At 42.0% G+C, this 26190-nt stretch overlaps 2 protein-coding genes across 3 annotated transcripts in view; both read right to left on the reverse strand.

The window, feature by feature from the left end:
• Positions 1-1695: 1695 nt before the first annotated feature.
• LOC112259977 (myozenin-2) lies at positions 1696-11309 on the reverse strand. Its single transcript, XM_024434729.2, has 6 exons — positions 11142-11309; positions 9317-9406; positions 7713-7879; positions 5221-5350; positions 2684-2870; positions 1696-2310 (listed from the first exon to the last, which is right to left on the reverse strand). The coding sequence occupies exons 2-6, from the start codon at positions 9396-9398 to the stop codon at positions 2070-2072; spliced, it is 807 nt and encodes a 268-aa protein (XP_024290497.1). The 5' UTR covers positions 9399-9406; positions 11142-11309; the 3' UTR covers positions 1696-2069.
• A 9390-nt stretch (positions 11310-20699) lies between these two features.
• LOC112259978 (synaptopodin-2) overlaps positions 20700-26190 on the reverse strand; it is a 65716-nt gene continuing 60225 nt past the window's right edge. The window contains exon 5 of one of the 2 annotated variants that reach the window (XM_024434731.2): positions 20700-22157. In XM_024434731.2, coding sequence (XP_024290499.2) covers positions 21468-22157 — 690 coding nt within the window. In that variant the 3' untranslated portion in view covers positions 20700-21467. The remainder of the gene's footprint in view (positions 22158-26190) is intronic. The other variant, XM_024434730.2, reaches the window with a different exon arrangement.

The following is a 26190-nucleotide window of genomic DNA, read 5'->3' on the forward strand; positions in this document are numbered from 1 at the left end:
ACAAAGACGCCTTACTGCTAATCCATCTACGCCATCTTGGATTTATCACAATGTGTGCAGCCATTAGTCAGAACGGTGTCCTTCATCATGCCACTCTACATCCTTACATCCTTAATTCTGCCCACATTATCACCTTCCTTGACACCCTGCATAATATCCTCATTCCCAATGACCAGAGGAATGGGCCAGAGCAGGCCAAACGCAAGTTTTGATGCTCAACCTGACAACATATTCTCCATTTCTAAACCCAATAGAAGAGTTATTTTCGGCGTGGCGTTGGAAGGTACACGATCGCCAACCCCACCAACGCATACCCCTTCTCCAGGCGATGGAGGAAGCCTGTGTTGACATAGACGAGTGTGTATGCCAGGGCAGGATACACCACTCCAGACTCCCCCTGTTGAGCCAAAGAGAACATCGCTTGTGATGTTGATGAGGTGCTGTGGCCAGACCCAAATAGGAGACAGGATGCACCCTAATTTTTTTATCTTTACAGTAACAAGCTGATTTGTTTATTTTCCACTGTATTTGTTCTGTCTGTTACTGTTCTTCCTGAAATCTGGATGATAATACAATGTTTTGAGAAAGAAAGAAATGTTATTTTCACCCCCTTGCATTTCTGTTTATAGTGTAAATATATATTGAAGATGCATACATACTGTATATATTTGTGCACACACATGTACGTGTGAGTGCTATGACAAACTGCCGTGGACTCCACTGCACACTGAACATGCAAAAGACACAAGATAGTAGTCTTTTACATTTGTCACATCCGTGTGTAGTTGACGTGTATAAGAGCTAATTATGTGATGGTTTGTGTTAGAGTTTTGATGCAAAAACAGCATTTTGAAAAGAGTTAAAATAGTTTTGAATTAACTGTTTGGTTTTGCAAGAGATGTGTGATGTTTTGTATGTTGTGTGTGTGTTTTGGGGTTTTGTGTGTAGAGTCTAGAGAAAAGGAGCCCTAGTTTCAGAAATCATGTGTAAGCAATTGTCAAAAACTGTAAATAGAATAATACTTGTTCGTGCAGAAGCAGGAAGAAACAGAAACTGCGGCGAATGTACAGTGAGGGACGATTATTTTTTATTTGTGCCAACAAAAAAAAGGAAATTAATTTTGTAAAAATAACGACTTGTTTATTTGAAAAAGTAATTAAGTAACTGATAACCTAAATTAAAAAACGAACTCATTATCACAAAAAAAGTAATCTGAGTACTCCCAACAATGGTCACATCCTGTTCACGAATACCCTATATTATTTTGAGTGGGATAACTGAAAGACGTAGCGACAGAGAGGAGTGGGTAGGAGACTGGCTGATATGATGCGAGTGGCCGCATTGTTGCAAAAAGGTGAGGCCCGTCACCTCGCTCGCCTCGGGGAAGCAGATTTGATATGTCAGCTCGGGCAGTGTAACCTTGAGGTGTGTTATAAAACTGTAACTTAGACTGACATAGGATGTGAGTGGTGATGGAAGACTACATAGAAGAGAACACAGGTGCAATGTCATGCGGCAATGGATCCTTCACTGTAGATCAAGTGCAGACACTCACTGCTGAACAGTTATTGAAGCGTTTCTCTGTGAATATGTTAAAGCAATTTGTGTCACTCAATCACAAGGAAAGGGACTAATTCAGCAGGAAAAGCAGCAATGCAAGCATAAAATCATTAAAGGAAAACTGAAATAACAGCATTATGCTTTACATAATTTTATTTACCTCAAAAAAACAACTAATACCAATAATCAAATGTCATCAGGCAAATACAATTTCACTTATACACATCAATGTATGTACAGCTCTTATACTGTATTTAGTAACTCTGGCAAGTGTGGTTGACTTATTTTAAGTGCAGTTTGAAGATGGGCAGAATACCTTGGGCATGGGCCAACCAGTTAATCAGAGAAACGTGTGTTTTCGCCACAAAGACGTAGCTAACTTGCCCTAAGCGGAAAACCAAAAGACCTCCTTCCTTCACTCTGACCCTATTCTGACCCTAACCCACCAAAAAGGACTTGTGGGTAGCAAACCAGGAAACGTCTCGGGACACACAGCAGCAGCCAGAGTTTCAAAGGTCATCGGACTCCGGGATAAGCATGGGAACCAGCGGCACTGTGGGAAGGATGAGTGGGGCGCTGGTCCCCGCCCAGCCACAGGCCACCCTGTTGAATGTGGGCCTCTGCACTGCCGGCTCCGCCTGGAGCTCGGGGTACAGCTCCGGCATGGGGTTGTGTTCCATCTCGGGGGCCTTGGACATTGGGGCCGGTCTGGTGGACTTGCCTCCGAAGCCTCTGAACGGAGTAGCCACCCTGGAGATAGATAGAGAATTGACAATGTTAATGTTAACCTTGCACCACTAACAATGCAGAGGGAAGTGACAGATTGGCTCATCCCATCAAAGGTATGAGCCACTGTCTGGAGGACATGTTCTGTTGAAATGATAATGCATGGTGTGTCTGTTGACTATGTTGTGACCCAGATAAAGGAAAGCATGTCAGTGGACTCCCTTCATCTACTACAAATGGTAAAATCAAGTTGACATTTTAGTACACTTCGACATAGAGTATGTTATGCTCATTACAAAATCACATGTTGACATATGTTTTCCGAAGTCAGGAGTGTTACACGATGCGCAAGTACTATTTCAACCATGGTGTGGTCCGGGTCCATCATCGGCTATACCTGTTGAAGCTCTTGTACCCTGGTCCTTCTGGCTTGGCCTCAGGCTCTTGCAGGCAGGTGACGAGGCTATCGGCCAGGGAGGGGTCGTGGTGGTAGATGGCCTGGTCCCAGGGGGAGTGGTAGGACTTCGGGAGGCATGTTCTGTTGAACTTCTCTGGTTCCATTTCTTTCAGAGGGCCACCATAACCTGGGCGAAAGAGAGGGAGAGAGAATCTGGTGAAAGGGCCCTGGGATTCCACATAACCTTTCTTTGGTACAGCTTGTGGTTCAAGAAGTAGAGTGAGTGAAAAAGAGGGGTTGAGGGAGAAAGAGAATTAGTGAGAAACTGCTTAACAGCAAAATAATGTAATAGACTATTAGAAATGATTCACAATGACCTTTGAGGCATCCATCAGGCCAGATATATTATACTACCAACCTGATTTTTTCTTAACACAAAGCTCAATATAAACCCCATGAAGCACTGCACGGGTCCTCCCTGTGTTGCATCCAGAGGAAAATATGGTCAAGTTCCACAGTGAACCAACATGAAGGACTTCTTACTGTGTGGTGTAAGGGTGACAGGGAAGGCCTATCCAAAGAACTATCCTTCAAAACGGGTGTTCTTCGCCAGGGGCAGCTTGCAAGCAGGTGTTACATAACGTGGGGTGTTGCGCTGTCATGTCCAACCCTCTTATTATGAACAATCCCTCTTCCTGAATTGATGGTTGCTCGAGAAGGAAATGGGAAAGACCAAACATTGGCCCCTCTGGGAGTTCTGCTGTTTTTCACAAAATGCACACCACAAGAGATTTACACCAGCCACATACAGTGCTCACGTGCATGGTTGCGCATTTAGTTGCTCCAATGTGTTGTGGGAAATGTACTGTGACTGCCGCACTTCAGGAAACACTGGGGGTTGGGGGAGATAAGAGGAGGATATGTGTATAAGTGACATGGTTGCCCCAAAGCTTGGTTAGTAACAGAATTACTCTTTGACTCAGGTAAAAAAAAAAAAAAAAAAATTAAAAAGACATTATAATATATGCCAAACAGAAACCATAGATTTAAAAGTGTTCCAAACCATACAACTCCATGCACAAGGACTACTTTTAAAAATGTCTACTGAAAAAACGAATGTAGTGGAAGAACTGTACAGATGCAAACAAAAAAAAACTCTTAAATATCTGCTCCGAATGAATATATAAAAAATATCTACAAAAAGAATGGGGTGTCTGTTATGACATGGCACCTTGACTTTGAACTACATTTTTTAAAATTGAACTACAGTTAAGTTGATTTACACCCAGTAACGGAATTACATCATGGGTCCCTGATCTGTACTGCACAGAAATGCATAATTATGGATATGAATATCATTCTCCTCATGTTTCACAAGTTTTAACATCACAGCGCAACACAGCAAAACACAGTGAAGTACCGTGTAGTACAATACAGCAGAACATAGTAGAGTTCAGTACTGTATTGAGCTCCACTCACTGTACTGTGCTATCCAAACTCTATGATAGGTTCAAATTTGGTCCGGTACGTCTTTGTGACTGTTATGATTTTTTACATTATTGGTCAATTGCACACAAGGTCCAACCAAAATTTTCCATGCTGTATCCACTGACTTTTCCTCGGACTCCCTATCAAGGTGGTGGCGTAGTCGTAAGTTCCCGAAATAGCAACACGTACTGTCTCCATGTGCTCATCGGCTAAACTGGTGTCCATATTATGTTGACGGTGCTGGATCGGGAGTGCGAGCAATATCTGAGAGCCAGTCTCTCCCTGATGGTATCAGGGGACAGCGAGCAGTGGACACAGGAAATACTCTATACATTTCCTGTGGGGAATCTGGACTGTTATCAAACTATGCCCATGGTCGCCAGTAAAAAGAGAGGGAGGGTAAGGGGGGAAAGAGAGAGGGAGAATGAGGGATAGATACAGAAAGTTAGGGGGGATCCATTGAAAGAGAATAAGAGGGAGAGGGAGAACAAGGAGGAGGAGAAGAAGAAAGATGGCTCATGCCCTTGAGCCAGAAGATTCCATACAAGGATAAAATGCTTTCCCCTATGAAGCCTTAGCAAAGCATTACATTGTTTGTTATATCCAGCTGGACCATACATATACAGCACCATGTGTGAATAATGGAGAAAGCGCTCCTAGTAAACAAAGTCCTACCTAGCCTATCAGAGGGCAAGGTTGAGCTATGACTATATAACTTAATACAAGTAAAATCCTGTCTAGGCAGTAAGGGGCTAGGGTTAGTTTCTTGACTGGCTAGAAGTCTCATTCTAAATTAGGCTTGCTATCAGGCCAGGCCAGGCTGCGCTACTTTTAATTTGGACCAAGGCTTTTTATTCTGTGTGTGATTCAGGTGATACAACATACATTTTCAAATGATCAAGGCTGACTCCAACGTCACTGGCTCACCCGGAGATAGCTCACGCTTATATATCGTGCTAATGACTCCACTGACCTCCAGGCTACTGAGTCATAAGGGTCATGGGGTCATGAGTTTAGAGCAGAGGTTATTTCACAGTTGCAGCACCAACCTGGTGCGATGTTGTCTGGGTTAGGGGCTGTGCTCAGGTCAGGCATGTTCTGGGGCGTTTTAGACAACTGCTCCACTCTTAAGCTGTTTTCTTTGGTTTCTTGATTCTCCGTTTGAAGAGTTACACCATTCTAAGGGGAGAGGGAGGGATGGAGAAATACAGTTTAGAGCAGGGGTCAAAGAGATGGAGAGAAAGAGTGAGGGAGAGCGAGAGGGACAGAAAGAGGAGAGGGTGGGGGCAATTGAAAGGTCAGTGAGTGTCTTATGCAGAGCCAGTAATATAAAGAGCATTGTTTTCTCATGCTTGAATATCCTGTGCTGTAACTTTCATCTTCCCAGTGATATTTGGAATGATTTATGCCAGTACTTCCTCAGGGAATGTTGACACTTGAAATAGCAGTTCCCCTTTGCCCCCAAAGGTAAACAAACTGGGGGGAGATATTATTTTTTAAAGAATTTCATCATATTCAAATATATTGTAAATATATTCCAAACAATCTGTCAAACTATGACGCCCTCTGGTGGCATTTTCTAAGCGACTTCATTAGAGACATTTAAAAACGATTTTAAAAAATCTAAATGTCCTACGAACACATGCTTAGTACTGATAGAAACGTAATAACCGTGGCATTCTATTACAGGTGTACAGCAACAATGTGACTATTACAGAGCCAGAGAAACAGCAGGCAAAGAAAAGCTAAATAAAATAAATATTTTTTGGGGGGGTTTTGGTTCCAAATTGTCCCCATGTTGGGGAATAAGAGAATTTAAAGTCTAGATTTTAAGTAAAATATGTCATCAATTACCGTTCAGAAAAACATTGTCATATCTTTTACCTGATGGTGGCACTCTACACATTTGCAAATTCCCATAGGAACACAGACATTTTTTTTAAACAGTTGAAACCAGATGCATCTTGTTTGATCTGGTTTGGGTAATACCTCACCTCAAGCCTGACATCGGGTGATCGGGACTTTTCAGTTATTATTTTTTGTTGTTGTAAATAACAGACAGACAGTTGAGGAAACCCTCAAACTTATTTTCCCAGTCATTTTTGTCATAGGAAACGATGGATCAACGGATGCATTTGAGGTAACGTCATATTAAATGTGGATCAAAAAAGAAATGCATTGCATTACGATGACTACCAGGGTGTAGCCTTTCCACACATACAACATTTTTGCACTTTTGGTGACTTGACCTAAATTGCATACTCTATGAATATGACCATAGCTCATTCTTATGACATCACCAGCAGTAAGATTTGAGCTCAATTTTCAAAAAGACAAGTGCTTTAGCTTTCAAATGATATGTCACTTTCTTAAGCTCCGGAGGCCCGGTACCGGGCCCAAAACAACACTCAGAGTTTAACAGGTATGACTGTGTGTGTACATTCCAAAGGCTCAAGCAACTACCAGAGGAAGTGTACTGCATGACATTACTGTTGTGTATGGTACGTCGTACTGTACGTTGTGGTTTACAACAGTGTGCTGCTTTACGTATGAATGGGTTATCAGAATGAGTGGCACATGTTAGAAAACATCAGAGTGATGTACAATGTGAAACCGTGCAGATGTGCGTTCTTCTCCAGCTGAGCTAGATACAACAATTACTAAATGCAATGTAACAGATTATTAGACCCTTGGCATTTGGACTTTCTGTTTTAAAAGCTATATGGGAAATGTCCCTATGTGGCCTAAGTAGTCCAGTAGCTTACTAGGGCCTGTGTAGCCTATATTGCTGCGAAGACGATGACTTCGTACACTGCCCATCCAAACACAAAGCATGTAAACAGGACTTTGACGTATGCCCGTTGGAAGAATATCACACCTATTATGCAAGTCCAAGGCCTTGTCCAGAAACAACCCCTATGTCCTGCCCTCTATCCTCTATGACCTCATTATAAATCTTCATGTAGCAATATACGATAGCAAATCCACCTAGACTATCAAAGGGCAGAGCTACTATAGATCTACTGTACTCTATACAAGTGCCTCTGAGGTAGGGTCAAGGGGTTGTTTCTGGAACGGGTTCAAGTCTTGAGCAGCAGTAGGGCTGCAGTCTGCAATGCATTTCAAGTGCCTGTGCATTTTATTAGGAAATTAGGTATTGTGTTCCTCAATTTCCTTTCTTTAGGACCATAGGCTGCTTTAGGATTGGGGAGAATAAATCACTAGATGTACTAGCCGTGCAGAACAGTCTCCTACAGTTCAACAGCTGATAAGTTACTGATAATGTAGAAAATGCTTATTGATAATGGTCTGATTGAACCGTTTAATGGAAACTTTGATGACCCTTATTTGCGTCTCTCATCACAATCACATAAAGTACCAAAACAAATGGCAACTGTCATCACCCTCATCGCTCAGTTTCCCTTAAATGTTCTTGTTGAAACAGCAACTTTGTTCCAGTGTTTTGATTGTCCTTGTAGTACACTATTGTAGTTAGTGTTCACATTCAAGGGTGCACATGCAAGTGGTTTGTGTTGCTTACATTGATCTGTGTGTTGGTTACATTCTGGATGTTCTCGAAGGTGTATTTCTCGGAGCGCCTCTTGCGCTTTTCAAAGAGGAGGGAGCCCCTGTTGGAGGCCAGAGACAGCTCCTCCAGCATCACATCCTTAGGGACACTCATCTTCTTCCCCAGGTCCATCTCTGCATCTGGAAGAGACACAACAGCTATGAGAAAGTGTGTGTGTGTATGTGTGTGTGTGTGTGTGTGGGGGGTTCTGGTGTGTGTGTATCGTGTCATACTGTACCTCCACATGTATATGCACTTATTATGTGTAGTTGTCGGTTTATCTGCGTTTGGCTGAGCTAGTGTCCCATACGCCCTTACCTTTAAATTATCCTATTATGCATATTCTGTCAAAGCAGTTTCTCATTATACTGACAATATGCACATTTTGCTAATTACATTCTACTGATTACCTTTCAATGTAAAACACATTTTACACATTCCCAATACCCACCTCACTGACTTAGTATACACTGAGTATACAAAACATTACATTGAGCAAGCTATGATCCCTTATTGATGACCCTTGTTAAATCCACTTCTATCAGTGTAGATGAAGGGGAGGAAACAGGATAAAGAAGGATGTTTAACTATTGAGACAATTGAGACATGGACTGTGTATGTGTGCCATTCAGAGGGTGAATGGGCAAGACAAAAGATTGAAGTGCTTTTGAACGGGATATGGTAGTACAGTAGGTACCAGGCACACCGGTTTGTGTCAAGAACTGCAACGCTGCTGGGTTTTTCACACTCAACAGTGTCCTGTGTGTATCAACTATGGTCCACCACCCAAAAGACATTCAGCCAACTTGACACAACTGTGGGAAGTATTGGAGTCAACATGGGCCAGCATCCCAGTGGAAGACTTTCGAACACCTTATAGTGTCTATAACCCGACAAATTGAGGTGTTCCTAATGTTTGATATACTTTGATATAGTGTATACTGTCAATATGAGTAATGATGAATCATTTTCTCGTGTCAGCCAGCCTCTCATGTTGGCCCCCTTGTTTGCGATTAATACCTAATGCATGCTGATCATGGAGGTGTCATAGGCCTATCAAATCAGCCAAAAGCAATCTAGCCTGCCAGAATATGCTTCAGCTGTCAGTGACCCTCAGGCCCCCCCCATCCCTCCCTCCCTACCGCGACAAGCCATGCAGTTGTCCACGCCCAGAAATAGCTTGTTCAAAGGACAACGACAAAGAGATTAGTTACTTTGAGCAAATAAAATTCTTATTTATATACAGGGCCTTAGATGGTGGCGAACTAGATGATACACCGCTACAAAGTGAGAGTATTAAGTGTGTGTGTCAGAGGAGGCTGGTGGTGGGAGCTCTGGAATTAATGGAATGGCATATGTGGTTTCCATATGTTTGATACCGTTCTATTCATTCTATTCCAGCCATTACAATGAGCCTGTCCTCCTATAGCGCCTCCCAGCAGCCTCCTTTGGTGTGTGTGTGTGTACGTACGTACGCATTTGTGTTTGTTCACAGGCACTCACGTGAGTGTATTTATGTCTGTGCAGTATGTACACTATGACTGCAGTTACATTTATTCAGAGAGTGAGAGGGGTACCTTCAGGACCCTGTATCTCCCTACAGATGGCTGCTGCTTGTAGCTTCCTCTCATTGGTTGTCATGGTAGAGAACTGTGACATTGCTGCCGCTGGGGAAACACAATATCACAAGGGACAGCATGTTACGGCACACCTCGTTCAATGACAGCTAGCTTAACATCACCCCAAAGGAGGCAACACTGTGCAGCATGCTATTGATCTGCTAACATTACACTCCCCCTGCCACGCACAAACACGCGCCGGGGCCGGTTGCATTTATTGGAGGCGCTAAAAGGGCAAAGTTAGCACATCCCTTTAAATAACCTTCGCATCACTTTAAATAACCTTGGCATCCCTTTAAATAACCTTGGGCCATTAAAAGCTGAGCACATACTCATCAGACATGGCAGGAGCGAACCACGGTAGAACAAGAATCGATATGCTTGGAATTACCCATGTTGGTCGAAAATGGACAGGGGTACAGGACAGGACACAACAAACAGATGTGACAGTTGAGAAGATGGGGCGAGCAACAGTCCACAGCGAAATACACATTTTGCCCAAGTCAAGCAATAGCCTACTGCAATTTCCCAATTCTGGTCCTCGAGTACCCCAAACAGTACATATTTTGGTTGTGGCCCCAGACAAGCAAACCGGATTCTACTTGTCAGCTAATTATCAACCCCTTGACAAGTTGAATCAGTCATTTTATGTCTGGGGCTACAACAGAAATGTGTGCTGTTGAGGGTACTCGAGGACCAGAGTTGGGAAACACTGTATGCACCATCTTGTTTTTATTCAAATCTGAATGAATATATATACTTGCATGTACAGTATTTTATGAATAGGTACTCATAAGTAAAGTAAAACAACTCAAAACTGATCTTGTCCACTAATTTGGCCTTAGAGCCATTCATAGCTATCTGACCAGTCGATTAAAGCATGCTCACATGTTCATTCATAGCTTTAGTGTCAGCTCCAAGAAGTAAATTCACTTCCAAAGAATTCTCAATGTTCATTCCTTCTCTGTTGTAAATGTAAAAATGTTAAGGGAATAGCACCAACAAAAGATGTATGGAGAACTAAGAAATAATGTGAAATTGCTGCACATTGTCATACATAATTAAATTAATCAACATAGAGTAAGTCATTCCAGCCTGGTCTCATAGACTCAATGTCTAGCAATCCAAAGGTTGAGTGTTCGAATCTCATCACAGACAAATTTAATTAGCAACTTTACAACTACTTACTACTTTTTAGCTACTTTGCAACTACAGTACTTAGCAGGTTAGCTAACCCTAACCCTTTAACCTAACTCCTAACCTTAACCCTAAGTTAGCCACCTAGCTAATGTTAGAGTTGACCACCTAACTAATGTTAGCCACAACTAATTTGAAACATAGCATACGCATTGCAAGTTAGCAACATATTGTACAAATTGCAATTGGGAACATAACATACGAATTGTAATTCGTAACATATCATATCATATGAAATGGATGACGGCCATCCACAAATTAATACATATGTAACATATACTAAATGGTGGGAGACAGATTTACATTTACTATGTTACGTCTACCCCTGAGTCCAGGTTGGTCATTGACATAATGCCAGGCTCTATTAAATCTTAGGGGGATCAGATGGACCTTACATATTAGCAAGACATTGGGATGCAAAGAACTTGTTAAATTGACAATAGTGCGGAGGGCAGCTCTGTCCCAACGGTCTATTGAGTGTCCCCAACAAGCTTGACTTGAAACATCAATGTCACCCTGTACAATCACACAGCAAAACATATAGGCACAACACCTAAGAAGTGGCCCTATGGTTATGACACCTTACCTGTGTGTAGGTCCCTTTAGGGGGATCTCAAGATATGTCTATATCCTTACGGAAGCTAGGAAGGCGTGGGGCGAGGAGGTCAGACTGGGTAGTGCGGCCTAGACGGGTCCTTGCGCTCCCCAGCTCTGAAGATGTTGCGGGTGTGGGTGGGAAAGAGGGGGAGGGGGTGGGGATCGGTGGCTGGCTGGGATGGGTGAGTGACTGGGTGGGTGTCAGTGTCTGTTGTCATTGGTATGTGGTTTGGCCAGCGTGGGAGGTGGCTAAATATAGCAGGCCTTGGCTACCACTTCACTTCCCGCTCTCTCGTGGACCGGTGTCTGTACAGTAGCTTAGATGGAGGTCACTACCAGACTAGCTCAGTCTTAGCCACTATTTCCCCCTACCCCTTTTTGATTCCATACCATCTCCCCCTCCCCGTTTGACAAGCAAGGACCTGTGGGAATGTTGTAAATCTCCCTCCCCCCAGCTGAACCAAGTTTCCAAACCCTTATATTACTGATCCTTCTCATATGTATTTATAGTGTAGATCTCAATGGTCTGCCCAGGGAGCTGAAACGATTGGATATGTATGAACTCTACCTAAGCCGCTGATTGGAGCTGTTTTGGTATTGGGCCCTAGGTAGCAGGAGAGGTCATTGAGAGGAGTTTTATATTTCCAGTGCACCAAATGCATCAATGACTATGGGACTACCAGTACGCTATGATAAAAAAAATATGCCTTATGAGCTTAGAACCTAAAATATAAGCTTGTTTTACTCTAATGTTTGTAGACATTTTAAATGTAACCAAATACTGTTTAGCCTCATAACATGCTTAAAACTATTATTTAAATATATTGGATGGCCTGTCAAATCAAATCAAATCAAATGTATTTATATAGCCCTTCGTACATCAGCTGATATCTCAAAGTGCTGTACAGAAACCCAGCCTAAAACCCCAAACAGCAAGCAATGCAGGTGTAGAAGCACGGTGGCTAGGAAAAACTCCCTAGAAAGGCCAAAACCTAGGAAGAAACCTAGAGAAGAACCAGGCTATGTGGGGTGGCCAGTCCTCTTCTGGCTGTGCCGGGTGGAGATTATAACAGAACATGGCCAAGATGTTCAAATGTTCATAAATGACCAGCATGGTCCAATAATAATAAGGCAGAACAGTTGAAACTGGAGCAGCAGCACGGCCAGGTGGACTGGGGACAGCAAGGAGTCATCATGTCAGGTAGTCCTGAGGCATGGTCCTAGGGCTCAGGTCCTCCGAGAGAGAGAAAGAAAGAGAGAATTAGAGAGAGCACACTTAAATCCACACAGGACACCGAATAGGACAGGAGAAGTACTCCAGATATAACAAACTGACCCTAGCCCCCCGACACAAACTACTGCAACATAAATACTGGAGGCTGAGACAGGAGGGGTCAGGCGACACTGTGGCCCCATCCGAGGACACCCCCGGACAGGGCCAAACAGGAAGGATATAACCCCACCCACTTTGCCAAAGCACAGCCCCCACACCACTAGAGGGATATCTTCAAACACCAACTTACCATCCTCAGACAAGGCCGAGTATAGCCCACAAAGATCTCCGCCACGGCACAACCCTGTCCATGCATCCATGGCTCTGTCTATGAATCTGAGAGTGGTTACATTTCTCCAGACCCATCCAGACCCATCCAGACCCATCGCTCAGTGCTTTACCAAAACCGAAGCGGGGTTCCCACTTTGTTATTGTGTCAATTGCAGATTGCACCTTTTAAATCATCAAGTTGTTACAAATGTTATGATATAATCCTTCAAACGTTTAGGAGACATGATCTGAAAGTAAAACTGGGGTATTACAAATACCGAAGATTCAGGATGTTCAGGGTGTATTGAACAACATTCACAGCTCTTCCATACATCTATTCTAGTCTATCCAACTAAAAGGAAGCGTTTCCCAAACCTTCCATAACAAAGCCATCACCTACAGGGAGATGAACTTGGAGAAGAGTCCCCAAAGCAAGCTGGTCCTAGAGCTCTGTTCACAAAACACAAACAGACCCCACAGATCCCCCCCAGGACAGCAACACAATTAGACCCAACCAAAAATATAATTTCTTGACACATTGGAAAGATTGAACAAAAAAACAGAGCAAAATACCTGACCACTGTGACTGACTCAAACTTAAGGAAAACTGTAGGCAGACCTGACTCTCAAAAGAAGACAGGCAATGTGCACACTGCCCACAAAATGAGGTGGAAACTGAGCAGCACTTCCTAACCTCCTGCCAAATCTATGACCAAATTAGAGACACATATTTCCCTCAGATTACACAGATCCACAAAGAGTTTGAAAATAAACCCAATTTTGATAAACTCCCATGTCTACCATGTGAAATACCACATTGTGCCATCACAGCAGAAAGATGTGTGACCTGTTCCCACAAGAAAATGGCAACCAGTGATAAACAAACACCATTGTAAATACAACCCATATTTATGTTTCTTTATTTTCCCTTTTGAACTTTAATTATTTGCACATCGTTACAACACTGTATGTAGAAATAATATGACATTTGAAATGTCTTTATTCTTTTGGAACTTCTGTGAGTGTAAAGTTTACTGTTCATTTTTATTGATTATTTCCCTTTTGTTTGTTATCTACAGTTGAAGTCGGAAGTTTACAAACACTTAGGTTGGAGTCATTAAAACTAGTGTTTCAACCACTCCACAAATTTATTGTCAACAAACTATAGTTTTGGCAAGTCGGTTAGGACATCTCTACTTTGTCCATGACACAAGGAATTTTTCCCACAATTGTTTACAGACAGATTATTTCACTTATAATTCACTGTATCACAATTCCAGTGGGTCAGAAGTTTAAATACACTAAGTTGACTGTGCCTTTAAACAGCTTGGAAAATTCCAGAAAATGATGTCATGGCTTTAGAAGCTTCTGATAGGCTATTGATATAATTTGAGTCAATTGGAGGTGTACCTGTGGATGTATTTCAAGGCCTACCTTCAAACTCAGTGCCTTTTTGCTTGACATCATGGGAAAACCAAAAGAAATCAGCCAAAACCAAATTGTAGACCTCCACAAGTTTATCCTTAGGAGCAATTTCCAAACACATGAAGGTACCACGTTCATCTGTACAAACAATAGTACGCAAGTATAAACACCATGGGACCTCCAGCTGTCATACCGCTTAGGAAGGAGACACGTTCTGTCTCCTAGAGATGGACGTACTTTGGTGCGAAAAGTGTGAATCAATCCCAGAACATCAGCAAAGGATGGAGGAAACCGGTAAAAAACTACCTACTGTATATCCACAGTAAAACGAGTCCTATATCGACATAACCTGAAAGGACGCACAGCAAGGAAGAAGCCACTGCTCCAAAACTGTCATAAAAAAGCCAAACTATGGTTTGCAACTCCACATGGGGACAAAGATTGTACATTTAGGAGAATTGTTCTCTGGTCTGATGAAACAAAAATAGAACTCTTTGGCCATAATGACCATTGTTATGTTTGGAGGAAAAAGGGGGATGCTTGCAAGCCGAAGAACACCATCTCAACCGTGAAGCACGGGGGTGGCAGCATCATGTTGTGGGGGTGCTTTGCTGCAGGAGGGACTGGTGCACTTCACAAAATAGATGGCATCATGAGGGAGGAAAATTATGTGGATATATTGAAGCAACATCTCAAGACATCATTCAGGAAGTTAAAGCTTGGTTGCAAATGGGTCTTCCAAATGGACAATGACCCCAAGCATACTTCCAAAGTTGTGGCAAAATGGCTAAAGGACAACAAAGTAAAGGTATTGGAGTGGCCATCACAAAGCCCTGACCTCAATCCTATAGAACATTTGTTGGTAGAACTGAAAAAGTGTGTGCGAGAAAGGAGGCCTACAAACCTGATTCATTTACACCAGCTCTGTCAGGAGAAATGTGCCAAAATTCACCCAAATTATTGTGGGAAGCTTGTGGAAGCCTATCTGAAACATTTGACCCAACTTAAGCAATTTAAATGCAATGCTACCAAATACGAATTGAGTGTATGTAAACTTCTGACCCACTGGGAATGTGATGAAAGAAATAAAAGCTGAAATAAATAATTATCTTTCCTATTATTCTGACATTTCACATTCTTAAAATAAAGTGGTGATCCTAACTGACCTAAGACAGGGAATTTGTACTCTGATTAAATGTCAGGAATTGTGAAAAACTGAGTTAAAATGTATTTGGCTAAGGTGTATGTAAATTTCCGACTTCAACTGTACGTCACTTGCTTTGGCTATGTTCACATGTGTTTCCTATGCCAAGAAAGCCCTTAAATTGAAATGGTTCCAATTTTTCCACCATCATTTTTTCCATACATGACTTTAGAAACACTTCAAATAAGGGCTGTGTTTCATGTAGGCTTACCCTGCTGTGACATTTTGATTAAAAGATGCCGAAAAAATGAAATGTTAATTAGCTGCTAATTTGGCCATCATACACAACTAGAAATGCCTGTCTCAAACTTCACAACACTCACCAAGGCCATGATTATCTGGACGAGACTACCGAATCGAGGCAGTTAAGAATCTCTCGATTAACTATCTAATGGTAGCTAAATTTAGTCAATAATAAATTGGCTAAATGTGTTTAAATGGACAATTATGTGAACTGTCTTGGGAAAGTTTAACATTTACACAATACCTGTTATCTAGCTCATGGTTAGCTATCTAGTTAGCAACATTAGCCTGCCTAGATGGCTACATGAGCTGTGTATTTGTCTATCCATTTAAATGCATGACAAATTCATAAAAACTGGTTTCTTTCTTTGGCTTTTCTAAACCAACTATCTAGCTTGCTAGTTAACTAGCTAGCTGATTTAGATGGTGAAGCTAGGCATTATTGATGATTGTTTGTGTCTGTGGCTGAGGGGTGGGTAGCCTACTTCAATTAGACTTCTCCGGTACTTGACATGTAGCTAACCTAGCTAACTGCATTATTTTGGTCTGGCTTTTTGAGAGGTTTCAGAAATGGCCTGATTTAGTATCTCTTCAGTCAACAGTGTACTTACTTTACTGCAGGAAGACATTGATCTACTTGCTGTTAGTCTCTGGACAGCAAATCATTAGTATAGCCACTAAGCAAGGTTATGTAACTGTATTTATTCCTACTTGCTGTGGTGGGTTTTAATTGAATTGGTATTCACACATTTGTTTTTCCAGGTCGAATTACTGTCATGTTATTGATGCCAAATTGCAAACCTTATTTCTACCTTATCTACTCCAGAAGCAATGGGTGTGCCTGAGTCTTATCACCTCTCAACTAGGTATGCTGTTTCAACCTTCAACAATACTCCTGCTTTGGTCTGTTTCAGTCATTGCAGGAAGTCCTGAAGAGCATGAGTGTGTGAAGGGCTCAGCCCAGCTCTAACATCCAACTTAAATAATCAACATAACGAATCACGGCGATAGGCTATGATTTGTTATCAGGTAGGAGCTGGGCTGGAATAAAAGCTTATACACACTCCTGCCATTCAGATCTGTAGATGTCCACCATTGTAACTCATTATTCTGTACTCTGGGTATAATTGGTGTGGGGGTGGGTGGGTGGGGGGGGTTAATTTATATGGTATTGATATAATGCATGCTTCACTCTTTAGTTGAAGTTTGTTGACTGATACCAAGGCAGCGGCTGCTTAGAAGAGGGCAGCTGCAGACCAGAAGACTGCAGCCAAGGCAGCACCGGTCCACACCTGCCCTGTCTGTCGGGTGAGTAGTGTTGGTTGGTAATGAATTTGTAGGCTATTGTACTGGCCTGTGTGATAGTCTTTCATATGTGTAGTAGGTTGTTGCATCGTATTGCTTAGCTTATAATTTGCGTCAACTTTGAATTCAATATAAGCCACAGATGAACTTCCTCCATTTTGTAATTGATCTTTACAGACGCAAACCCAAAAACATTCAAGCAGAATTTTGAAAGCAAGCATCCCAAGTCTCCAATGGCCCCAGTACTGGTTGATGTGCAGGCCTAAGTGACCAAACAAACTCAAATGGACCTACAGCTGGGGTAAGACTATTCCATCATTCACACACAGTGTGAACCACCATGTTGTCAACAAAATACTGTTGTCATTGCTTAAATTCTATAGTGTATGACTCAATTTATGGAAATGCTGTGATCACTTTTCGTCTTTAAAGTTGTGATTCACAGACACACGATGACCACGATTTTAATGCTGCAACTGATAGGGAAAGAATGCAGGAACACACGCGGAGACCCTGAGTATGACTAGACATGGAATTGATATTTGAGACAATAACCTAAAAGGGGTGCAGAAGCACACCAGCACACCATTTTATGTTTAATCCATGGCCAACCATCCCTCTAGCTACTACTTATTCCACACTATATTTTATGCCCCATGGTCCCTCAACTTTGGACATTTTGGAACCTACACTTATTTTCCCTATGCTGCGTCCTTCACATGTTCTTCTCCTGATTTGATCACTTCTAGACAGAGTAAAACATTTAAAAGTATTGTGGTGTACTGTTTCTGCCACCTTTTTATCACCTGTGTAATGATGTCCTCCTGCTGCATATTCTGGGGTTCAGTTCAGAATGAATGCAGTGTTAAATGTGCTGCTCACAATTGACAGCAGCAACATGGGATATTTGAATTGACAAGAAGGATGTTGATATACAGTGTACCGCCAACAGTGCGAAACAAATACAATAAATAGGAACGCAAGGCTTTATCATTGAGTTTTTTACAGAAATGTTTGGCGACCGGTTGGTGACCACTGTTCTATCTTATGTAAGCATATCAAAAGTAACATATCATACTAATTTGAGTGTCCCGGATTTGCGTTTAGTATGTCAAGTCTAGTCTATGAGACCAGTCTGCAGAAACATGTCAGTCCCACAACAACACAGCAATACAAATACTTAGTCAGTAGGCAAATGCTTTTTTATTTTCCAAAATGCCTCATACAGCTCAGAATAGTAGCCTACTGAAATCCAATGAAGAAATCAAAATCAACGAAAAGAACACTTTGAACTTCGGGAATATACAGTTCAAACAGACATTAGCTAATTGTTTGGACAGAAAGTGTTTGTGTAAAATAAACCAAAAAGAAAAACCATGAATACATCACTATCACTCAAACATATCATTGCTGATGCCACAAATACAGTGGGCATCTAAAATCACATGATAGAGAGATATTAGTGTTCACTCTGTGAGACAAGAATTTCAAATCTTGCAATAATAAGAGATGATACATGAACATTCAGAATTTGATCCATCGCATTCACACATACAGTTGGTAGGCCCGCTATGAAAAGTAATGAAAGAAATAAGTAACACAGACAAACGCATGTGATGTATCTCACAATTTCAACTTCATACACATCCATGACCAAATAATTAACATACAATCATTCATTTTCTACTTTATTCTACATTATCTATTTGCTCGAAGCCTATTTCTCACCAGCCACGGACAACAGCAAATATCAACGTCCAAGAACATAATTTCCATCCATCACTCTATTCTCTCTAATGTGCCTGGTGTTAACACTGTTACATACCTGGAGATTATTTTTTCCAGGTGCCCACAGTGTAATCACTTGGATAAATATCTTGCAGGAGAAAGAATGTCCTGTTAGATAAATTAGAGAGCTTGATGCTCTCCCCTTCATTTCCTATATAGTTCACTACTTTTGACCAGAGCCCCCGATCTACCCTGGTCAAATGTAGTGCACTATATAGGGAATAGGGTGCCATTTGGGACACAACCCTTGTTCTCTGCCACATGTTCATGTAGTACATAAAAGGCAGCCAGAGAAAATAATGAATTGATCTCTCTAAGTGGAGAGCGTACTTAATAACCTGTCTTCCCAACTTGCTGAGTTATAGATTTATCCATTTCCCAAGTTTTAAGCCTGGTTTAGACCCATAATGCATCAGCAGTATTTCTTCTCACTATGCAGTAAGTGTTGAAATCTTGGCCTTGATATATTTATGTAAAGTCTTCTAAAGGACTTACCTAAATATTTATGATTTATGTGGATGTTTGAGATGTGATTTATATCCAAGATCAGTATTCAGCCCTGTGTCCATAGCTCCTTGCTCTGGATGTAAAATGGTTTTTTCTTGGCTTTTAATTGACTCCCTAAGCATTTCCCAGCATCATATTGACACATTTCGTTTGACAAGACATGCGAGTACACAAACACCACAAAAATCAGGATGCATTGTAAATACATCCACAGTTGAACTTCAACATCATAAAACCATCAAACCTGACCCTTTTGTGTCTAACGCCACCAACCACTATCGTAGCACCTGTGTTTTGCTGTGTGTTTCTCACAGCTTTAGTGTCCTATCAACTAACGCTATCGTACTAGGTTTTAGCTTGTCGACGCACATTATTGTACTGCACCGCAATTTCACACTTGCCTTGTGTTCATTGGTGAGAGTGGGTGATCTGTATGATGCACAGCAAACATAGCAGGTATACTTCCCACAGCATTCAAGGTCTTTGACACAAATGTATACTTTTCAAAAATACAAACGCAACATGCAACAATTTCAAAGATTTTACTGAGTAACAGTTCATATAAGGAATCAGTCAATTTAAATAAATTCATTAGGCCCTAATCTATGGATTTCACATGACTGGGAATACAAATATTCATCTGTTGGCCACTGACACAGTACATTAAAAAAAGGTAGGGGCGTGGATCAGAAAACCAGTCAGTATCTGGCGTGACCACCATTTGCCTTATGCAGGGTGACACATCTCCTTCACATCAAGTTGATCAGGCTGTTGATTGTGGCCTGTGGAATATTGTACCACTCCACTTCAATGGCTGTGCTAAATTGTTGGATATCGGCAGGAACTGGAACACATCAATCCAGAGCATCCCAAACATGCTCAATGGGTGACATGTCTGGTGAGTATACAGGCCATGGAAGAACTTTTTCAGCTTCCAGAAATTATGTACCGATCCTTGTGACAAGAGGCCATGCATTATCATGCTGAAACATAAGGTGATGGCGGCGGATGAATGGCACAGCAATGAGACTCAGAATCTCGTCACGGTATCTCTGTGCATTTACATTGCCATCGATAAAATGCAATTGTGTTCGTTGTCTGCCCATGCCTGCCCATAACATAACCCCACATTCACCATACGTCACTCTGTTCACAACGTTGATATCGGCAAACCACTCGCCTCCACAACGCCATACACGTAGTCTGCGGTTGTGAAGCCGGTTGGAAGTACTGACAAATTCTCTAAAACAATCTTGGAGGTGGCTTATGGTAGAGAGATTAACATCATATTATCTGGCAAAAACTCTGATGGACATTCCTGCAGTCAGCATGCCAATTGCATGCTACATCAAACCTTGAGCCATCTGTGGCATTGTGTTGTGTGACAAAACTGCACATTTTCGAGTGGCCTTTTATTGTCCCCAGCACAAGATGCACCTGTGTAATGATCCTGCTGTTTAATCAGCTTCTTGATATGCCACACCTGTCAGGTGGATGGATTATCTTGGCAAAGGAGAAATGCTCACTAAAATTTGAGAGAAATAAGCTTTTTGTGCATTTGGAACATTTCTGGGTTTAATTTAATTTCAGCTCATTAATAAACATAGAACCAACACTTCACATGTTGCGTTTATATTTTGTTCAGTGTACCTGTCCATTCATTACTCCTATCCTTTCATTTTTATACATGCCAATTACACATTCTGCCTTACAACATACTTTATGCCCATTACATCCTCTAAAGAAATACTATTGATTTCACTTACTTTGAATGCCACTATCGCCTCACAGTGTTGGACGAAATGAAAGCCTCTGAAGCAAAAAGAAGGGTGGAATTGCACCGTCAATCACTCATTGATTTTTGTCCAATGAAAACTTGATAAAGTTAAACTCAATAGTGGCCCATTTGCTAAAATAGAACCATCATTGACAGTGTCCCCAATACCAAAACATTTACTGGTTTAATCTGTCTGGCATTTATGCACACTTGAATGCAATGCAACAGTCTGTCTCTCTCAACTAAATTCTGATGCGGGAATGTCATCATCTGTATACTCCTAGCAGTATTCTCAGTGAAACTGAATAAGCAGATCTAAAACAGACCTCCCTCTTAAACTCTCTCCTATACACATCACAAACATAATAGCTAGCCCCTCACTCTCCTCAATCAATGTGTTATCCCATTGTCCCAAGTTTTATTTAATGGTGATATATATATGGCCACAATTACCAGCTTCATCTGAATATCCTGGAGTTACTTTTTGGTCTTGTTATGAAGTAACCATCATGTTTGTCTGCCTCTAGCGTCTCCAGCTCCAGTTAGTGTGGTACACAGATCTGTAGCTCGGCTGCTGCTGGCCCCCAAGGGGCCTTCCGTACCCATGAATAGCCCCCGAGGGCCCGATGTTGGTCTCCGTCAGGAACCTCTGTGGCTGCCACTGTCTGGGCAGGGACCTGTAGCCAGTCGGACCAGCGGGGGCCGAGGCTATGCTCTTGGTCGGGGACAGGAACGGAGGCATAACTCTGCTGTAACTCCGACTCTGACCCTGGCTCTGACCCTGGCTCTGACCCTGGCTCTGACCCTGGCTCTGACCCCAGCTCTGTCTCTTGTTCCATCTTTGGTTCGGGTTCCATACCTCAGTCTTCCTGGGAGGGTCGTCAGACACCCTAGCCTTCCACTCGGCAGGGGGCTCAGGGAGGAGCTTGCGCTGGGCAGCTGAGCGAACGTTGAAGGCGATGGCCTGCTGGAGGTTCTGGAAGGCGAAGGCCTCGTCAACCAGGCCCATGGGGTGGTGAGCTGCGGCCTCCCAGGGGGAAGGAGGCTTGTGACTCCTGTCCAGCCATGACGTCTGCCTCCCCGGGAGGGCCTGAGCAGACAAGGCCTGTACCAGGGGTTTGTATGAGGGAAAGGGGGATCCAGATGATGACCGGAGGCCCAGCGATGGTGCTTTGGCGGCAGGTGGGGACAGATTGTAGCTCCGGCCAAACTCCTGGAAAAGGGACATTCAGACATGTTTACTTCAGACAGAGGCAGATTTTGATATTCTTGTCTGTCTACTAGCAAATAGCAGAGTTTAACTTTGAAAATGTCTTCGACAAATTTTGAGAGCTTCCTTTGAGCATTTAAAATCCACATATAATCTCCAGTATGCTCTTCAATCTCATGCAGCACAATAATGTGTAACTATAAAACTTATGTTCGGTCATCTTTCAAGTAATATTTTTGATGTGGTATATTATTATTATTAAATTGAGAACCTAACTAAAGCAATTAGATGTTTAGAACCCCCATTAGTTATGTTATAAATCATTTGTTTGTGTTCTCTTGAGTAAATGGAAATAACACAGCATTAGTCCTACATCATATGAGGAGTATTTTGGTAATCAGAATCTTTTAGAGAGTTAAGATTCATGCTGCAATGTTCTAAAAGAAGAAAACTACCACAATCAACCAGATAGAGGATGACTACTCAAGGAGGCTACTTCACCATTTTCTATTGTCTCAATTCCAACACCTAGACGGTCTTTGGATTTCTCAGAACAATTGGCTTATGAGCATGTGTTTCCATTGAAAGTCACATTTAGCTTATTTAAATTGGATCTGACTGGCTTCGTGGATTTCATGCTTCACTTTTAAGGTATCTCAATGAGTCAGCAAATCTCCCCAATGGCTGTTATCTTGTGCCTCTCGTTGTATCAAAGACCAGGGTCCTTTTAAGTCCCCATTAGAATGCCTGCACAGGCGGAGGAAATGTGTCGAGTGGGCAATGCTGGCAGCGTCTCTTGTATGATCCAAACAGTCTTCCTGTAATTTAAACCGCTCAGATGGGAGCGTGCTGCCATCTGGTGAATATGTGTAAAAACAGCCAATAAGATCAGCTCCTATAGAAACTTGTGACTCATAGGACAGCAAGAGAGCGACGTCAATTGCAGCAAAATGTGAGTAATTTTAGGGCGAAATTCAATGAATAACTTGTTTAGTCAAGATATCCCGTAAGCTGTAAGAGGAATCCAAGATCCAGCTGTCTTTGTGATCCAGCTGTCATTATTTGGACTGGGACACATATGAATGGGCTTAACTAGATTAGTAGACAATGTAAGCTCATATTTAATTCTAAGAATGATGTTAAAGAGGATTTGTACGGCCTCCCGAGTGGCGCAGCGGTCTACGGCATTGCAGTGCTTGGGGTGTCACTCCAGAACCAGGTTCAATCCCAGGCTGTGTTACAGCGGGCTGTGACCGGGAGATCCATAAGGCAGTGCACAATTGGCCCAGTGTCGTCTGGGTTCGGGAGGGTTTGGCCGGACGGAATTTCCTTGTCCCATCGCACTCTAGCGACTCCTTCTGGAGGACCAGGCGCCAGCAAGCTGACTTCGGCTTTTGTAATGATTTTTCCCACTGTTTAGAGAAATTAGTAATTGAAGTTGTTGGGTTTATGTCTCATACTGATATTACCAGGTACTGACCACTAGATTGTGTTGATCCTGAAATTAGGTGATTATTTTTTATAGTTCACCCAAATTACATATTGGTTTTCTTGTAAGCAGTCAATGGAACAGGTATGACAGCAACCCATGCTTTGGTTTTGTTTACATGGCCACTGTTTCAAATGCTAACGTTTTAGCATTTGTGTCACAAATCCAATGCAACTCAATTGTACCTATATTTTCACACTTCCTGTATCAACAAATGTATTGTGTAACTCAATGATGTTACTTATAGATGATTTGAAAATGAAGTGTGAAAGGGCTAATATAGGTACTATTGACTTGAGTTGGATTTGTGCCACAAATGCTGAAAAGTTTGCTTTTTAAACAGTGGCCAAGTAAACAAAACCAAAGCATGGGTTGCTGTCATACTTTTTCCATCGAACTGGTTAACCAATATGTGTTTTGTGATTTGAGTGAACTAACCCTTTAACAATAGGGGGAGGGGGGGTGCTTTAAAAATCACCTAATAGCAGGAACAGCACCATCTAGTGGTCAGAACCTGGCAATATCAGGATATCAGGATATAGGATATATATCAGGATATAGGATAGGACATAAGCCCTAATTTCATAAACCCTAATTTCTCTGAACAGGTCAAAAAAACTCACCAAATTTACTGAGAATATATTGCTCAGAAGGAAGGAAGGCCCCAAAAATTGTCAAAGACTCACCCAAGTCATAGACAGTTCTCTCTGCTACCGCAGAGCAAGCGGTACTGTAGCACCAAGTCTAGGTCCAAAAGGTTCCTTAACAGCTTCTACCCCCAAGCCATAAGACTGCTGAACAATTAATCAAATGGCCACCTGGACTATTTACATAGTTTATTTAGCTAATATTGTCTTAACTCTATTTCTTGAACTGCATTGTTGGTTAAGGGCTTGTAAAGTAAGCATTTCACGGTTTTTATTTATTCATTCTATTATTTTACTAGGCAAGTCAGTTAAGAACAAATTCTTATTCACAATGACGGCCTACCAAAATCAAAAGGCCTCCTGTAGGGACGAGGGCCTGGGATTAAAATAAACAAATAAAAACAATATAAATATAGGACAAAACACACATCACAGCAGGAGAGGCAAAACAACACTACATAAAGAGAGACCCAAGACAACAACAAAGCAAGGCAGCAACACATGACAACACAGCATGGTAGCAACACAACATAACAACAACATGGTACGAACACAACACGGTAGCAGCACAAAACATGGTGCAAACATTATTGGGCACAGTCAACAGCACAAAGGTCAAGAAGGTAGAGACAACAATACATCACACAAAGCATCCACAACTGTCAGTAAGAGTGTCCATGATTAAGAATGAATGAAGATGATTGAGATAAAACTGTCCAGTTTGAGTGTTTGTTGCAGCTCGTTCCAGTTGCTAGCTGCAGCGAACTGAAAAGAGGAGCGACCCAGTGATGTGTGTGCTTTGGTGACCTTTAACAGAATGTGACTCGCAGAACGGGTGTTGAATGTGGAGGATGAGGGCTGCAGTAGATATCTCAGATAGGGGGGAGTGAGGCCTAAGAGGGTTTTAAAAATAAGCAAAAACCAGTGGGTCTTGCGACGGGTATACAGAAGATGACCAGTTTACAGAGGAGTATAGAGTGCAGTGATGTCTCCATACCTGAGAGAATACTATAGTCATCAAGAAAGCCAGTCAGTTGATTATTGACAAGTTTTTCCAACACTTTTGATAAACAGGGCAAAATAGAAATAGGCCTATAACAGTTAGGATCAGCCTGATCTCCCCCTTTAAATAAAGGACGAACTGTGGCTTCCTTCCAAGAAATGGAACCTTCCCAGAGAGGAGAGACAGGTTATAAAGGTCAGAGATAGGCTTGGCAATTAAAGGGGCAGCAACCTTAAATAAGAAAGGATCTAAACCATCTGATCCAGATGTTTTTTTAGGGTCAAGTTTAAGGAGCTCCTTTAGCACCTCGGACTCAGTGACTGCCTGCAGGTAGAAAGCGAGACAGGGGAAAAGGAGGGAGAAGCATCGGGGATGGTTGCATTAGAAGGGGTGGGAGAGAGGAAATGGTGGACAGGAAAGGAGGCATGGCTGAGTCAAATAGGAATCCTGACTTAATAAAATGGTGATTAAAGAGCTCTGCTATGTACTTCTTGTCAGTAACAACCACATCATCATCATTAAGGGACATGGGCAGCTGTGAGGAGGAAGGTTTATTCTCCAGGTCTTTAACTGTTTTCCAGAATTTCTTGGAGTTAGACCCATAGAGAGAGAACTGCTCCTTAAAGTAACTAACTTTGTCCTTCCGGATAGCCTGAGTGCACTTATTTCTAATTCGCCTGAACGATAGCCAGTCAGCTTGAGTAGGCTTGTGCCATGCCTTTTGCCAAATGCAACTCTTGTGGTGGAGTAACTCTGCAAGATCACGGTAAGGTCTACACCTGTTGTATTCGGCGCATGTGACAAATAAAATTTGATTTGATTTGATAGAAACAATACTCCAAGCTGCAGCTCCATACTACCTTTCAAACATAGAGAATTGATACTATATACTCGTTG

Source organism: Oncorhynchus tshawytscha, linkage group LG10 (assembly GCF_018296145.1).
Source record: "Oncorhynchus tshawytscha isolate Ot180627B linkage group LG10, Otsh_v2.0, whole genome shotgun sequence".
In the NCBI taxonomy this organism is placed as follows: domain Eukaryota; kingdom Metazoa; phylum Chordata; class Actinopteri; order Salmoniformes; family Salmonidae; genus Oncorhynchus; species Oncorhynchus tshawytscha.

Excerpts from the sequence above, each read along its gene's own strand:
- LOC112259977 (XM_024434729.2), bottom strand. The coding sequence starts at position 9,398 with ATGTCACAGTTCTCTACCATGACAACCAATGAGAGGAAGCTACAAGCA. Across the intron at positions 5,351-7,712 it reads TAACCAACACACAGATCAAT|AATGGTGTAACTCTTCAAAC; the intron begins GTAAGCAACACA and ends CTCTCCCCTTAG. Across the intron at positions 2,871-5,220 it reads CCCAGACAACATCGCACCAG|GTTATGGTGGCCCTCTGAAA; the intron begins GTTGGTGCTGCA and ends TCTTTCGCCCAG.